A 15,648-nucleotide genomic window follows, 5' to 3' on the forward strand; every position below is an offset into this window, starting at 1 on the left:
AGTATTTTAATTTTTATTTCTGAAAAAAGAAACGAAACGTACCTCCAATGCCATCAACCCAAACGCAGGACGTGGGCATTGACTTTCCAAATCCAAGTTTTATTCGATTTGAGCCCAGATGTTCTCCGTCCATCGACCGCATTGCTTTCACGACGCTATTTATGTCCGTGTACTGGCAAAACGCGTAACTCGTCACTGCTCCCTGTTTCTTGATGTCAATTTCCTGTGGGCAAATTTAATTTCTCATCTTTGTGTCTTTTATTTCTTTTTTTATAGCATTTCAAAAACTGTCAATTTTTTTCATTTCTTTACAAAGAAAAAGATAGGTCTTTTCTTTTTCCATTGCAGGGGAAGAAAAAAAATTGACATTTTCTACTCTGTCGAGAATAATTATAATTGGAAAATATAATTTTCCAAACGATTTATAACTAGGGCTCGAACTAGGTCCGTAAATTTGCTACAAGTTCGTAAAAGTCGATTTTTTTGAAAAAAGGTCCGTAAAGTCCGTAATTTGATAGAGAAAAGACGAAAACTTCGTAAATTGTACGATATAATTTGGAAAATATTAGAAAAATTACAAATGAATGCAGATAACAATTTTTTTTTAACTCTCGTCAAAATTTTAATTATCTTTAGAAATAATTAAATTCTTCTTCGAAATTCAATTATTTTCAAAAAATATAATAAAATTCTTGTCCAAATTTCAATTATTTTCAAAAATTTTCCTCAATTCAATGATTTTTAATTTAATTTTAATAAAATTTTCCAAAAAAATTCAATTCTTTCTAAAAAATTTAACAAAATTCTACGCAAACTTTTAATTACATTCATCAAAAAAGAAAAATTTCGCAGGAATTCAAATATTTTCATAAATAATAAAATTCTTCTCAGCAATTCGATTATTACTTAAATTTTTAAAAAAATTCTTAGCAACTATTCAATTATTTTCAAAAATAAAAAAATTCATCGCAGGATTTCAATTATTTTTAATACAATTTTACAAGAATTGCTCGAAAACTGTAATTATTCTTAAATTTAATTCTTTTTGAACATTAAAATAAAAATTTTCGCAATAATTCAATTATTTTTGAAAATTTTAATAAAATTGTACGCAAATCTTTAATTATTTTCATAAAATAATAAAAATTTCACAAGAATTTAATTATTTACAAATTCTTTTTCTAAATTTTTTCGCAATCATTCAATTACTTTCATAAATAATAAAATTTTTACTGCGATTCAATTATTTTCGTAAATAATAAAATTCTTTTTAGTAATTAAATTATTTTTAAAAATAATAAAACTAATTGCAGAATTTTAATTATTTTTAATACAGTTTTAGTTGAATTTCTCGAAAAATGTAATTATTTTTAAAAATTTTATTAAAATTCTTCGAAAGAATTCAATTATTTAAAAATTTATTGATAAAATTTATTATGAGAATTCAATTTTAAGAAACATGCAATTATACAATAAATTGTTTTTTTGTATTAAAATAATTGAATTCTGATAGAATTTTCTAATAAAAATTGATTTATAAATAAATTTCAGATAAAAATTTAGATAATAATTGAATATTAAAAATATTATAGCATGAATTTTTAGAAATAATTAAATTTTGAAAAGGGTTTGAATTGAAATCTTTGAAAATCTGAAATTATTATATTTTTAACTAAGAATTCTGTGGAATTAATTTTTTTTGAAAAATTTTAATTGCGGATTTTTTTTTGAAATTATTTTAAGTTTTTATTTTCTAATATATATTTAATTAAAAAATTTACGAATAATTGAAATTGAATAATTAAAATTGAATTGTAAACAAATGAATTTGAAAATTTTCAAAGAACTTTTTCAAAAATTATTAAAAATAATGCATTTATAGTAGAATTTTAGTTAAAAACACGAAAAGGAAATTTAATAATTAAATTTCCTTTTCGTTCAATTATTTTTAAGAGTAATAATATTTTTCGCAAAAATTAAATATTCTTTAAAAATAATAAAATTCTTCTTAGGGATTCAATTCTTTTCATAAATAATAAAACTCGTCGTAGAATTTTAATTATTTTTAATACAATTTTAATCGAATTCTTCAAAAATGTAATTATTCTTAAAAATGTTATTAAAATTCGTCAAAAGAATTCAATTATTTAAAAATTTTTTTATGAGAATTCAATTTTAAGAAACATGCAATTATTATAAAGTTGAATTTTACAACGTTAATAAACGAAAAAAAATTGTTCATTTAGTAAATTAATTAAAAATGACGCAGCAATATTGATAAAAAAATATTTAGAAAAAAAGATTAATGTTTATATTTTGATAATAATTATTTTACAATTAAATATTAAAATAAAAATAATACTTGAATACATTAAATAAATTTTCTTCATTGATAAACGTTGTGGCCTTCAACTTCGTCAATTATTCAATAATTTGTTTCTATGTATTTAAATAATTGAATTCTAGTAGAATTTTCTAATAAACATTGATTTAGAAATGGATTTCATTTAAAATTTTTGATTATAATTGAATACTTAAATCAATAGAGTGCGAATATTTAGAAATAATTGAATTTTGAAATTAATTTTTTTGAAAAAGTTTAATTGAATTTTTTTTAATATTATTTGAAGTTTTTATTTTCTAATGTACATTTAATTGAATTAATTTAATTTAATTTTGTAAAATTGAATATTGGAAAAAGATTTGAAAATTGGCAAAGAACTTTTTTGAAAATTATTAAAAATAATTCATTTAAAGAAGCATTTTAGTTAAAAATAAAATTGTTGAAAATAATAATTGAATTGATAATGATTTTATCACTCGGTTATCTTTAATATTATAAAAGAAGACTCGGAATTATCGATATCTTCATGTTTTGTAGTTTACATTTTTGTCGGTAATCGGTCCGTAATTTTTCATTTTTGTTCCGTAAAATCCGTATTTTGAAATACTTTCACTGCTTCGAGCCTTGCTTCCCCTGCAATCGAGTTTCCTTTTCTATTGCCGAAGAAGAACGAAAAGTAGAACAAAAAAATAAATGCAATTAAAATCCAAAAGCAAGAAAGAATTCCAAATCGTGTACTCACGATAATTTCGCCAAACGGTTCAAAATGTTTCCTGAGTTCAGAAGCGGTGACATCCTTCTCAAGACTGCCAATGAACAATGTTCGCGTTGCCTTCGGATGAAATTCATCGAGTTCAGCTTCGTATGGTCGAAATTCATTGTCCTCGACGTCGTAGCCCTGATAGGGTGCGACTTCGATTTTACAGCCGAAAAATAATTTATCGTGCGAGACCTCGAGAGCTTTTTCAACGTCCTCCGGTTTCTTGAAGCACACGAGGGCGTACCTGTCGCCGGCAGTGCCGACCACCTTCACCCACGTGACTTTGCCATGCTTCTTGTACTCGTGAAAGAGACCATCCTTGAGCGACGTGTCACTGCTGCGCGCCGGCAAATTTCTCACGCATATCGCCAATGGCCTTCGATCCTCCGTCACCGACGCATTGCCCGTACGATGTGGCGAACTACCCGGCGAACTACTGCCACCCGAACTGCTACCACCAGAACTACCACTACGACTACTACTGCTGCTATTTGACCTGCTACTTCCACTCGGTGAACTGCTGCCGCTTCGCGATTTTCTCCTCTGCTTCTTGTGTTGCTTTAAACTGTTGCCACTGTTCCCCGTTCCATTGCCTGTAAACATTTTCAAAAAAAAGAGTATTATTTTTAGTATTAATCATATTTTTTATGAAACTGAAGTTACCAACGTTGATTCAACGAAATTTATAAAAATTTCGAAATTTTTTCTTTTGATAATTATTTATTTTAATATTAGACGCTATTTAAAAAAGATTCCAAGAGGATCCAAAGCGGGGAAAGCGATTTTTAATTTTTTTGTCGAATTTTTTCAAAAAATCACAAAATTTCAAGTAAATTAATAATTCTTCGCCTTGGTAGCAATTTTTTTTTAATAATTACTTATTTTAATGTCATGAATTTTCCAAACAACAAAAATAACAAAAAAGTTGCGTTTACAATTTTCATAAATATATGAACTCAAAAAGATTTTAATTTAAAATTTTGTAAAATTTCAATTTTAAATGAATTTAATTAGAAATTTTAAAAAACCTAAATTAAAAAAGTTTATTAATAACTAAAATTCTTCTGAAATTAGTTAAACTTTTTAATATACATTTAACTAGTTTTATTAAAAATAATGGATTTATAAAAGAAGTTTAGTTAAAAACACTAAAACAAATTGAATTTTGAAGCAATTACAAATTATTGCAGAAAGTCAATTATTTTCAAAAATTTTAATAAATTTCTTGACAAAATTATAATTATTTTCAAAAATTTTCCTCAATTCAATGATTTTTAATATCTATACTACTTTAATAAAAAAAAAAACCTCCAAAAGAATTCAATTAGTTAACAAATTTTTTAATAAAATTCTACGCAAACATTTGATTATTTTCATAAATAATTAAATTCATCGCAGACTTTCAATTATTTTTAATACAGTTTTAATGAAATTCATTATGTGTTGAAGTTAACGATTAATGAAATTCCTCAAAAAATGTAATTGTTCTTAAAAATTATATTAAAACTTATCAAACTAATTCAATTATTTTAAAAACCTTTGCTACAATTTATTTATTAGAATTTATGTAATATTTTCAATACCTTTTTAATTAAATTTCTAAAAAAATTAAAATTATTATTATTATTTTTATTATTATTAAAAATTAAATTATTTTCTAAAATTTTAATGAAATTCTTTGTAAGAATTCAAATTTTTTCAAAACTATTTTAATAAAAATTGAAATTTAATTAATTTAAAAAATTTGTCAAAATTCAATTATTTTCAATATCTACTATCACAATAAAATTTCATAAAAAAAATCAAATATTTAAAAAGAAATTTTAATAAAATTCGTCTCAAGAATTCAATTATTTTCAAAAATAATACAATTCTTCGCAAAAAATTCAATTATGTTCAAAAATTTACAAAAATTCTCGTCAAAATTTCAATTATCTTTATAAATAATAAAATTTTTCTCCGACATTCAATTATTTTCAAATATTTTAATAAAATTCTTGGCAGAATTTCAATTATTTTTATAAATAATAAAATTTTTCTCCGACATTCAATTATTTTCGAAAATTTTAATAAAATTCTTCTCCGAATTTCAATTATTTTTAATAGAATTTTAATCGAATTTTTCGAAAAATTTTAATAACAATTTTATTAAAATTTTTCGAAAGAATTCAATTTTTAAAAAATTTATTGATAACATTCTTTATGAAATTTTAATTTTAAGAAACATGCAATATAATAAAATATTTATTTTTTTATTTACAATAATTGAATTCTCGTAGAATTTTCTTATAAATATTGATTTAAAAATGAATTTTCAAATTAAAATCTTTGAAAATTTGAACATTTCATACTTTTAATTAAGAATTCTGTAGAATTAATTTTTTTCAAAAAGTTGAGTGAAATTTTTCTTTAATTATTTGAAGTTTTCAATTTCTAATATATTCAATTCAAGAATGTCAGAATAATCGAAATTTCTTGAAATTAAATTGAAAACAAAAGGATTTAAAAATTCTCAAAGAATAAAAATTTCAAGAATTTATAAAAAAATTATGAATTTTGTTGTCCAACGTAACAGACTTAAAAAAAAGTAAATATTAAATTTAATTTTAAATTCTTTCTATTTCTAACAATAATTAAAAAAAAATATAATTTTAATTAAATTCGTCGAAAAAATTTGAAAGAGGAAAAATTTCCCATCCTATAAAATAGTGAATAATAAATTAATTTAAAAATTTTTTTTTTTGTAATAATATTATAACAAAACAAATTTGAATTATTAAAAATTTTGAACTAATTAGAACAAAAGTGATACGAAATTTATAAAAATTAATTTTTAAATAATAAATAAAGTAAATAAAAAATATCTATTTAAAAAAAATTCCAAGTGATTCCAAATAGGGAAAAGCAGTGATTTTGAATTTTTCTTTTGTAGATCTTCCAAAAATTCCGGAATTTCATTACAAAAATCAAAATCACTGCTTTCCCAACTTAAAACAATTTGTATTTTTTTTTTAAATTAATTGTGACATTAAAATAAATAATTATCAGAAGAAAAAAATTGCTACTGAGGCAAGAAACTATTAATTTATTTGAAATTTCGAAAATTTTTGGAAAATTCGTGACACAAAAAAATCCAATATCTCTGCTTTCCTCGACTTGGAATCACTTGGAATTTTTTTTTAAATAGCGTCTAATATTAAAATAAATAATTATCAAAAGAAAAAAATTGCTACCGAGACGAGGAATTATTAATTTACTTGAAATTCTCGGATTTTCGGAAAATCCGTGACAAAAAAAATTGTCTTTTTTTTTATTTTAGCGTTTGGAGAGTTTACTTGGGTTAAAAATCAAGAAAAAAAAATTTATATCCTGAAGTTTTTTTTTAGAGAAAATTCTTTTTTTAATTTTTACGTTAAATCAACGTTGGTAACTTTAGTTTGATAATATTTTTATCTTTAGAATGAAAGATATTTTTCTCTTTAGTATTAATACACTGAAAAAAAATGTATTTGACTCAAATAAATTTTTTTGATTCTGATTTTTTTGAAAAAATATTTATTTGACTCAAATAAATTTTTTTGATTCTGATTTTTGATTTTTTTGAAAAAAAATTTATTTGAATGAAATAAATTTTTTTTCCAGCGTATTATAATAGTGAATTAATTTTTAATTTTCAGGATCGTACCTGGTTCGTCGGGATAAGAGTCTGTGGTGGCAGGCGACGGTGGCGGCGGTCCAGAGCCATACCTAGAGCTGGCGGATTCGTAACTGGACCAGGAGGTCGAGGTGGTGAGTGAACTGCGATGACGGTCTATATGGGGCGGGGGTGGCGGACCGCTGGAATAGGGAGTTGTTCGCGGATAGAGCCGATCCCTCGCCCTTGTCGACGTCACGTGGTAACTGCTGTTCGGTGGTGGACGTCCTCGTGGTATATATCCGCTGGGGTCGACCGAACTCGGATCAACCTGGTGGCCAACGACGACGCCAACACTGCCGCTGCTGCCGCCGCCCACGCGGTTGCTCCTGCCATCGCCACCATAGAAACTGCCGTGCGTTCCTCTCGATTCGAATGTCTCTCCTCCTCCTCCTCCACCAACTCCAACTCCAACTCCGCCGACGCCGCTTCCTCCACCGCCGCTGGATACATGATCCTCAGAGCTTCTGCAATGCAACGAGTGAGTCATTAGTAAATGTTCATTATTAATTGGAAAATATTCATTCATTCAATTCCTCTACATCTCTCAATGTTGAAAAACATTCATTCTGTTCATAAACGGACTTTTAGTTGAATAACCTAAATTTTTATCGGAATTTCCTGAATTTAAATTGTAAAACCCGAATTTTTATCGGAATATCCAGAATACCAGTTCAAAATACAGAATTTTCATTGGAAAACCCAAAATTTTAGTTGAAAAACCGAACTTTCTATCGGAATATGAAAAAATTTTAATTATTAGAAAACCAGAATTTTTATCGGAATAACCAGAATTCAAGCTGAAACCCCAGAATTTTAGTTGAAAATCCGAAATTTCTATCGGAATATCCAGAATTTTTATTAGAAAACAAGAAATTTTATCGGAATATCTAGAATTCCAGTTGAAAATCCAGAATTTTAGTTGAACAATCAGAATTTCTATCGGAATATCCAGAATTTTTATTAGAAAACAAGAAATTTTATCGGAATATTTAGAATTCCAGTTGAAAATCCAGAATTTTTAGTTGAAAAACCGAAATTTCTATCGGAATATCCAAAATTTTTATCGAAATATCTACAATTCCAATTGGAAAAGCAGAATTTTTATCGAAATATCCAGAATTTTAATTGCAAAACCCAGAATTTTAGTTGAAAAATCGAAATTTTTATCAGAATATCCAGAATTTTTATCGGAATATCTAGAATTCCAGTTGAAAATCCAGAATTTTAATTGGAAAATCCAATATTTTAATTAGAAAACGCAGAATTTTAGATGAAAATCCGAAATTTCTATCGGATTATCTACAATTTTCATTGGAAAACAAGGATTTCTATCGAAATATCCAGAATTCTAGTTAAAACCTCAGAAGTTTAACTGCGAAATCCAGAATTTTAATTGTAAAAGCAGAATTTTTATCGGAATATTTATAACCCTAGTTAAAAAACCCAGAATTTTAATTGGAAATCTAAAATTTTTATCGTTAAACCAAGAATTCTAATTGGAAAACCCAGAATTTTAGTTGTAAATCCAGAATTTTTATTTGAATATCATGAATTTTAATTGGAAAACCAAAATTTTTATCGAAATATCTAGAATTCCAATTGGAAAAGCAGAATTTTTATCGGAATATCCAGAATTTTAGTTGGAAAACCCAGAATTTTAATTAGAAAACCAGAATTTTTATCGGAATATCCGTAATTCTAGTTGAAAAACACAGATTTTTAGTTGGAAATCCAGAATTTTTATCGGAATATCCATAATTGTAGTTGAAACCCCAGAATTTTAATTAGAAAATCCAGAGTTTTAGTTGAAAAACCGAAATTTTTATCGGATTATTCAGAATTCTAGTTAAAAACCCAAAATTTTATTTGGAAATCCAGAATTTTTATCGGAATATCAGGAATTTTAATTAAAAAACCCAGAATTTTAGTTGGAAATCTAGTATTTTTTTTGGAATATCAAAAATTCTAGTTGAAAAACACAGAATTTTAATTAGAAAACCTAGAATTCCAGTTGGAAAACCCATAATTTTAGTTAAAAGTGTAGAATTTCAATCGGAATTTCCAGAATTCCAGTTGGATAACCTAGAATTATTATCAAAATATTCAGAACCTTAAGGCAAATGCGACTAACTAGGGTTTTTCTTTAGATCGCAGATCTATATTTTTTTTTTTGTTATTCTATTTAAATTGGTTTAAATGGTCTTTATTTTTTTTCTTGGTTGGCCTCTAGCAAAAAAGAAAGTCGCATCAGATTTTCGAAAGAGAAATAAATAAATAATTCGGAAAAGAAGAAAATCGATCAATCGGATTTTTGTGCCTCATCTCTTTCTCTCGCTGCAAAATAAAATCTACTGCCGAAAAGCAATCGAGACACAGCGGTAAAATTAATCGTAAACTCCATTTCATGACACTCGCGTATGTATATATATATGTTAACGATACGTCGCTAAAAGCCCATCACAACCATTAACCGCGTGATATCGTGAAACCTACCATAATTATTTAGTACTTAAATGTTGTATAATTTTAAATCCATCTCAAATGTGCATTTTTAGCTTTCGTCTCTATTTCGAAAAACAGATGCTTGACCCAGTAAAGTATGGACTCGATTTCTTGCGCGCATTTTAATATCTAAGAAAAGAATAATATTTTTCGTGGAAAAAAAAGGATGAAAGGTTTTTTTTAATTTGATATAATAAAATTATAAATTAAAATAATTTTCTAAATTATAAAGGAAGAGAAGAAAATTGAATTATAATTTTTTTTTCTAAAGAATTAACAGTAGAATAGTGATTTTTCTTTTTCTGGAGAAAATTTTTAATTTAGATTGTCCTAGAATTTTACTTGGGTACAAATTGAATCAAGAACTGGTTAATTTAATTTTCTTTGGGATTAAGAATTATTTCGGTAATTCTATCAAAGATAATTGAATCAACCAATTTTCATTAGGACACCTGATTTTTGTGAAATTAAAGTTGTTTTTCTTTCTGATCAAATCAAATATTTACATTATTGAAAAAAGAATTTAATACTTTTGTATTTTTACCATAAATTCAGAAAGTTTCTTCTTTTTTTAGTTACTACTCGATTTGCTCTTTCGTTAATCATTTTTTAATATGATAAAGAGCCTTCTCTCTTTTTCTATTTCTCGAAAAAAGTATCTATTTTTGACTTTTTTTTTCGTTCTTCTATTTTAATTTCTGTTATTGTATTTCGGGCTCCGTACTGGATAATTAATTTTAAAAAGCAGCTATCAAAAAATTAAACTTGACGACTCAATTTTTTTTTCTAATTTCTTAATTACATTAAAAAATAGAATAATTTTTTTAAAATAAATATTTAAATAGCTATTTATTTAGTCTACAGGAATTAAAATATTTCAAATAGTTTCAATTTTACGCATTTTTGAAATTTAACTATTTTTAAAAATTACAAATAAGTAATTCTTTCAAAATTCAATCATTTTTTTCTTGAAATTTATAAATAAAATTATTCAAAAATTTAATCATTTTATTTTATTCAATTCTAAATCAATTCTCATTAGAAAAATTCTAAGAGAATTCAATAATTTAAATAGAAAAATAAATAATCTATTGAATAATTGAATATTTCTTAAATTTTAATTCTTATAAAGAACTTTATCAACAATTTTTAAAATAATTGAATTTTTACGAACAATTGCATTAAAAATTTTGATAATAATTAAATTCATTCAAGAAATGTAATTAAAAATGAATTGAAAATAATTATTACACTCTAAGAAACAAAATATATCAAATTTTTTTAAATAATTGAATTCTTACAAAAAATTTTATTACAATCCTGTGATGATTTTACATATTTATAAAAATAATTGAATTCTCGCAGCGATTATTATTGAAATTTTAAAAAATAATTGAATTCCCGAGAAGAATTTTATTATTTAAAAAAATAATTAAATTCTTGCAACGATTATTATTGAAATTTTAAAAAATAATTGAATTTCCGAGAAGAATTTTATTATTTATAATAATAATAATATTCTTGCAACGATTATTATTGAAAGTTTAAAAAATAATTGAATTCCTGAAAAAAATTTTATTATTTATAAAAATAATTGAATTCTTCCAACGATTATTATTAAAATTTTAAAAAATAATTGAATTCCTGAGAAGAATTCTATTATTTATAAAAATAATTGAATTCTTGCAACGATTATTATTGAAATTTTAAAAAATAATTAAATTCCTGAGAAGAATTTTTTTATCTATAAAAATAATTGAATTCTTCCAAAGATTATTATTAAAATTTTTAAAAATAATTGAATTCCTAGGAAGAATTTTATTTTTTATGAAAATAATTGAATTCCTGAGAAGAATTTTATTATTTATAAAAATAATTGAATTCTTGCGAAGAATTTTATAAAAATTGATTTTTTTTCGAAAAATATGAGGAAAATTCTGTTTTAAATAATTGAATTCCTGTGGAAATTTTTTTCTTTATGAAAATAATTGAATGTTTGCGAAGAAGTTTATAAACCCTTTTTTTTAAAATAATAATTCTATTCCTTTGTGAAATTTTTTATTAAAATAGTAGATATTAAAAATCATTGAATTATGAAGAATTTGTGAAAATAATTAAATCGTTTTAAAGAATTTTATTAAAATCTTCTGAATTTTATTCAATAACTTTATAAAAATTTTTTTAAATAATTTTTTTTTTGTAAGTCCGTTTACCATTTAAATAAACAAAAATAAAAATTTCAATTGTTAACAAACTTAAAGTAGAGTAAATTCTCAAACATGGAAAAAAGTAGCTTTTAGAGTAACAAATAAAAAAAAGTAGTAAATAGTAGCAAATCGTCAAAAAAAAGTAGCAAATAGTAGCAAATCGTCAAAAAAAATAGTAAATCGTCAAAAAAAGTAGTAAATAGTAGAAAATCGTCAAAAAAGTAGTAAATAGTAGAAAATCGTATAAAAAAAGTAGTAAATAGGAGCAAAACGTCAAAAAAAGTAGTAAATAGTAGCAAATCGTCAAAAAAGTAGTAAATAGTAGAAAATCGTATAAAAAAAGTAGTAAATAGGAGCAAAACGTCAAAAAAAGTAGTAAATAGTAGCAAATCGTCAAAAAAAGTAGCAAATAGTAGCAAATCGTCAAAAAAATAGTAAATCGTCAAAAAAGTAGTAAATATGTAGTATAGCAAATCGTCAAAAAAGTAGCAAATAGTATCAAATCGTTAAAAAGTAGCCAATAGTAGCAAATCGTCAAGAAAATAGTAAATCGTCAAAAAAAAAGTAGTAAATAGTAGCAAATCGTCAAAAAAGTAGTAAATACATAGTAGCAAATCGTAAAAAAAGTAGTAAATAGTATCAAATCGTCAAAAAAAAGTAGTAAATAGTAGCAAATCGTCAAAAAAGTAGCAAATAGTAGCAAATCGTCGAAAAAAGTAGTAAATAGTAGTAAATCGTAAAAAAAAAGTAGTAAATAGTAGCAAATCGTCAAGAAAATAGTAAATCGTCAAAAAAAAGTAGTAAATACATAGTAGCAAATCGTCAAAAAAAAGTAGTAAATAGTAGCAAATCGTAAAAAAAAAGTAGTAAATAGTAGCAAATCGTCAAAGAAGGTAGCAAATAGTAGCAAATCGTCAAAAAAAGTAGTAAATAGTAGCAAATCGTCAAAAAAATAGTAAATCGTCAAAAAAAAGTAGTAAATAGTAGCAAATCGTCAAAAAAGTAGTAAATACATAGTAGCAAATCGTAAAAAAAGTAGTAAATAGTATCAACTCGTCAAAAAAGTAGTAAATACATAGTAGCAAATCGTAAAAAAAGTAGTAAATAGTATCAAATCGTCAAAAAAAAGTAGTAAATAGTAGCAAATCGTCAAAAAAGTAGCAAATAGTAGCAAATCGTCAAAAAAGTAGTAAATAGTAGTAAATCGTAAAAAAAAGTATTAAATAGTAGCAAATCGTCAAAAAAGTAGTAAATATGTAGTATAGCAAATCGTCAAAAAAGTAGCAAATAGTATTAAATCGTTAAAAAGTAGCCAATAGTAGCAAATCGTCAAGAAAATAGTAAATCGTCAAAAAAAAAGTAGTAAATAGTAGCAAATCGTCAAAAAAGTAGTAAATACATAGTAGCAAATCGTAAAAAAAGTAGTAAATAGTATCAAATCGTCAAAAAAAAGTAGTAAATAGTAGCAAATCGTCAAAAAAGTAGCAAATAGTAGCAAATCGTCGAAAAAGTAGTAAATAGTAGTAAATCGTAAAAAAAAGTAGTAAATAGTAGCAAATCGTCAAAAAAAAGTAGTAAATAGTAGCAAATCGTAAAAAAAAAGTAGTAAATAGTAGCAAATTGTCAAAGAAGGTAGCAAATAGTAGCAAATCGTCAAAAAAAGTAGTAAATACATAGTAGCAAATCGTAAAAAAAGTAGTAAATAGTATCAACTCGTCAAAAAAGTAGTAAATACATAGTAGCAAATCGTAAAAAAAGTAGTAAATAGTATCAAATCGTCAAAAAAAAGTAGTAAATAGTAGCAAATCGTCAAAAAAGTAGCAAATAGTAGCAAATCGTCAAAAAAGTAGTAAATAGTAGTAAATCGTAAAAAAAAGTATTAAATAGTAGCAAATCGTCAAAAAAGTAGTAAATATGTAGTATAGCAAATCGTCAAAAAAGTAGCAAATAGTATTAAATCGTTAAAAAGTAGCCAATAGTAGCAAATCGTCAAGAAAATAGTAAATCGTCAAAAAAAAAGTAGTAAATAGTAGCAAATCGTCAAAAAAAGTAGTAAATAGTAGCAAATCGTCAAAAAAGTAGCAAATAGTAGCAAATCGTCGAAAAAAGTAGTAAATAGTAGTAAATCGTAAAAAAAAAAGTAGTAAATAGTAGCAAATCGTCAAGAAAATAGTAAATCGTCAAAAAAAAAGTAGTAAATAGTAGCAAATCGTCAAAAAAGTAGTAAATACATAGTAGCAAATCGTAAAAAAAGTAGTAAATAGTATCAAATCGTCAAAAAAGTAGTAAATACATAGTAGCAAATCGTAAAAAAAGTAGTAAATAGTATCAAATCGTCAAAAAAAAGTAGTAAATAGTAGCAAATCGTCAAAAAAGTAGCAAATAGTAGCAAATCGTCAAAAAAGTAGTAAATAGTAGTAAATCGTAAAAAAAAGTATTAAATAGTAGCAAATCGTCAAAAAAGTAGTAAATAGTATCAAATCGTCAAAAAAAAGTAGTAAATAGTAGCAAATCGTCAAAAAAAATAGTGAATCGTCAAGAAAGTAGTAAATACATAGTAGCAAATCGTCAAAAAAAAGTAGTAAATAGTAGCAAATCGTAAAAAAAAAGTAGTAAATAGTAGTAAATCGTCAAAGAAGGTAGCAAATAGTAGCAAATCGTCAAAAAAAGTAGTAAATAGTATCAAATCGTTAAAAAGTAGCCAATAGTAGCAAATCGTCAAGAAAATAGTAAATCGTCAAAAAAAAGTAGTAAATAGTAGCAAATCGTCAAAAAAAGTAGTAAATAGTAGTAAATCGTAAAAAAAAAGTAGTAAATAGTAGCAAATCGTAAAAAAAAGTAGCAAATAGTAGCAAATCGTAAAAAAAAGTAACTATATAGTAGTTTTATTTTGCTGCTAGGTTGTACCTTTCTTCGAAACATATAGAAAAATAATAATAATACGATTTAAAAGTAAGTAAGGGAAAATAATTCTAAAAAACACTTATTTTTCGAGAAATGAAAAAAAGGAGAAACGGAAGGGAAAATCCGTTCGTGATAATTAGTCGTTTGAAAGTAATTAATGAAACATGTTGAAGGTATATATATAATTCTTGACAGTGTAAAATCGAATTCCACGCCCTCGGAAGATTTATTTTCCATGATCTTGAATCCGCACTGGCACCACCATCTTTTGCATGGGACGTGCAAAATAGATTTCTAACGGAATCACGCTGTGCATGCTCAACACGTATAGACTGTAAAGATGAGTGCCGTGGTCCTTAGTGGGTTTTACTTAGAGAGTGTGTGAGAGAGAGAGAGAGAGAGAGATAAGTGTAAAACTCACGTCGGCATTCCGGAAGCAATTCTCGTCGTCATACTCATTAATTCTCCAAGTTCGACGTGGACAGGATAATATCGCTCGCAAGATCGCTCAAACAACTTGCTCAGACTGGAATCCTTCCCCATGCAAAATCTCGTTCTCATACAGTCACCATTTATTTATTTTTTTTTTTCTTCTCATTAATACTTTAACTAATCGGAGTAATAATTTTAATCTAATTAATATTTGTCTAAATAAATTGAAAGCAGGCGGATGAATGTTATCTGATGCTTGATCGTTTGAATTTCCAAGAGAACAAGTTTGTATTCGGAATTTTTCTAAGGATCTCAAATTGAGACAAAAAGCGAATCAAAACGTTACTTCGCAACACTTTTAATTCGTTTTTTGTTTCAATTTGATATATGCAGAGAAAATTTGGGTTTTCCGAATTGAATTTATAATCTAAAAGTAGAATTTTGGTTTAAACAACTAAAATTCTTGAGAATCTAAACAAAATTCTGAATATTTTGATAAAAAATTCTGGGTTTTCAACGAGAATTCTAGACATTCCAATGAAATTTTCGGTTTTCAAATAAAATTCTGTTTTCTAACTAAAATTCTGGATATTTTGATAAAAATTCAGGATTTCCAACTAAAATTTTGGGTTTTCAATTAGAATTTTAGATATTCCGTTAAAAATTTCGATTTTCAAATAAAATTCTTGGTTTTCCAACTAAAATTCTGGGCTTTCCAACTAGAATTCTGGATATTCCAATAAAAATTTCGGCTTTTTAACTAAAATTCTGGGTTTTCCAACTAAAATTCTGGATATTCCGA

At 24.9% G+C, this 15,648-nt stretch overlaps 1 protein-coding gene across 3 annotated transcripts in view; it reads right to left on the reverse strand.

The window, feature by feature from the left end:
• The window catches only part of LOC122507983 (protein split ends), a 184,520-nt gene that overhangs the window by 21,359 nt on the left and 147,513 nt on the right, over positions 1–15,648 (reverse strand). For all 3 annotated transcript variants that reach the window (XM_043621025.1, XM_043621024.1, XM_043621026.1), the window contains 3 exons: positions 6,790–7,265; positions 3,087–3,697; positions 43–223 (listed from right to left, as the gene is read on the reverse strand). In XM_043621025.1, coding sequence (XP_043476960.1) covers positions 43–223; positions 3,087–3,697; positions 6,790–7,265 — 1,268 coding nt within the window. The remainder of the gene's footprint in view (positions 1–42; positions 224–3,086; positions 3,698–6,789; positions 7,266–15,648) is intronic.

This window comes from Leptopilina heterotoma, unplaced genomic scaffold (assembly GCF_015476425.1).
Source record: "Leptopilina heterotoma isolate Lh14 unplaced genomic scaffold, ASM1547642v1 Lhet_52, whole genome shotgun sequence".
Classification (NCBI taxonomy): Eukaryota; Metazoa; Arthropoda; class Insecta; order Hymenoptera; family Figitidae; genus Leptopilina; species Leptopilina heterotoma.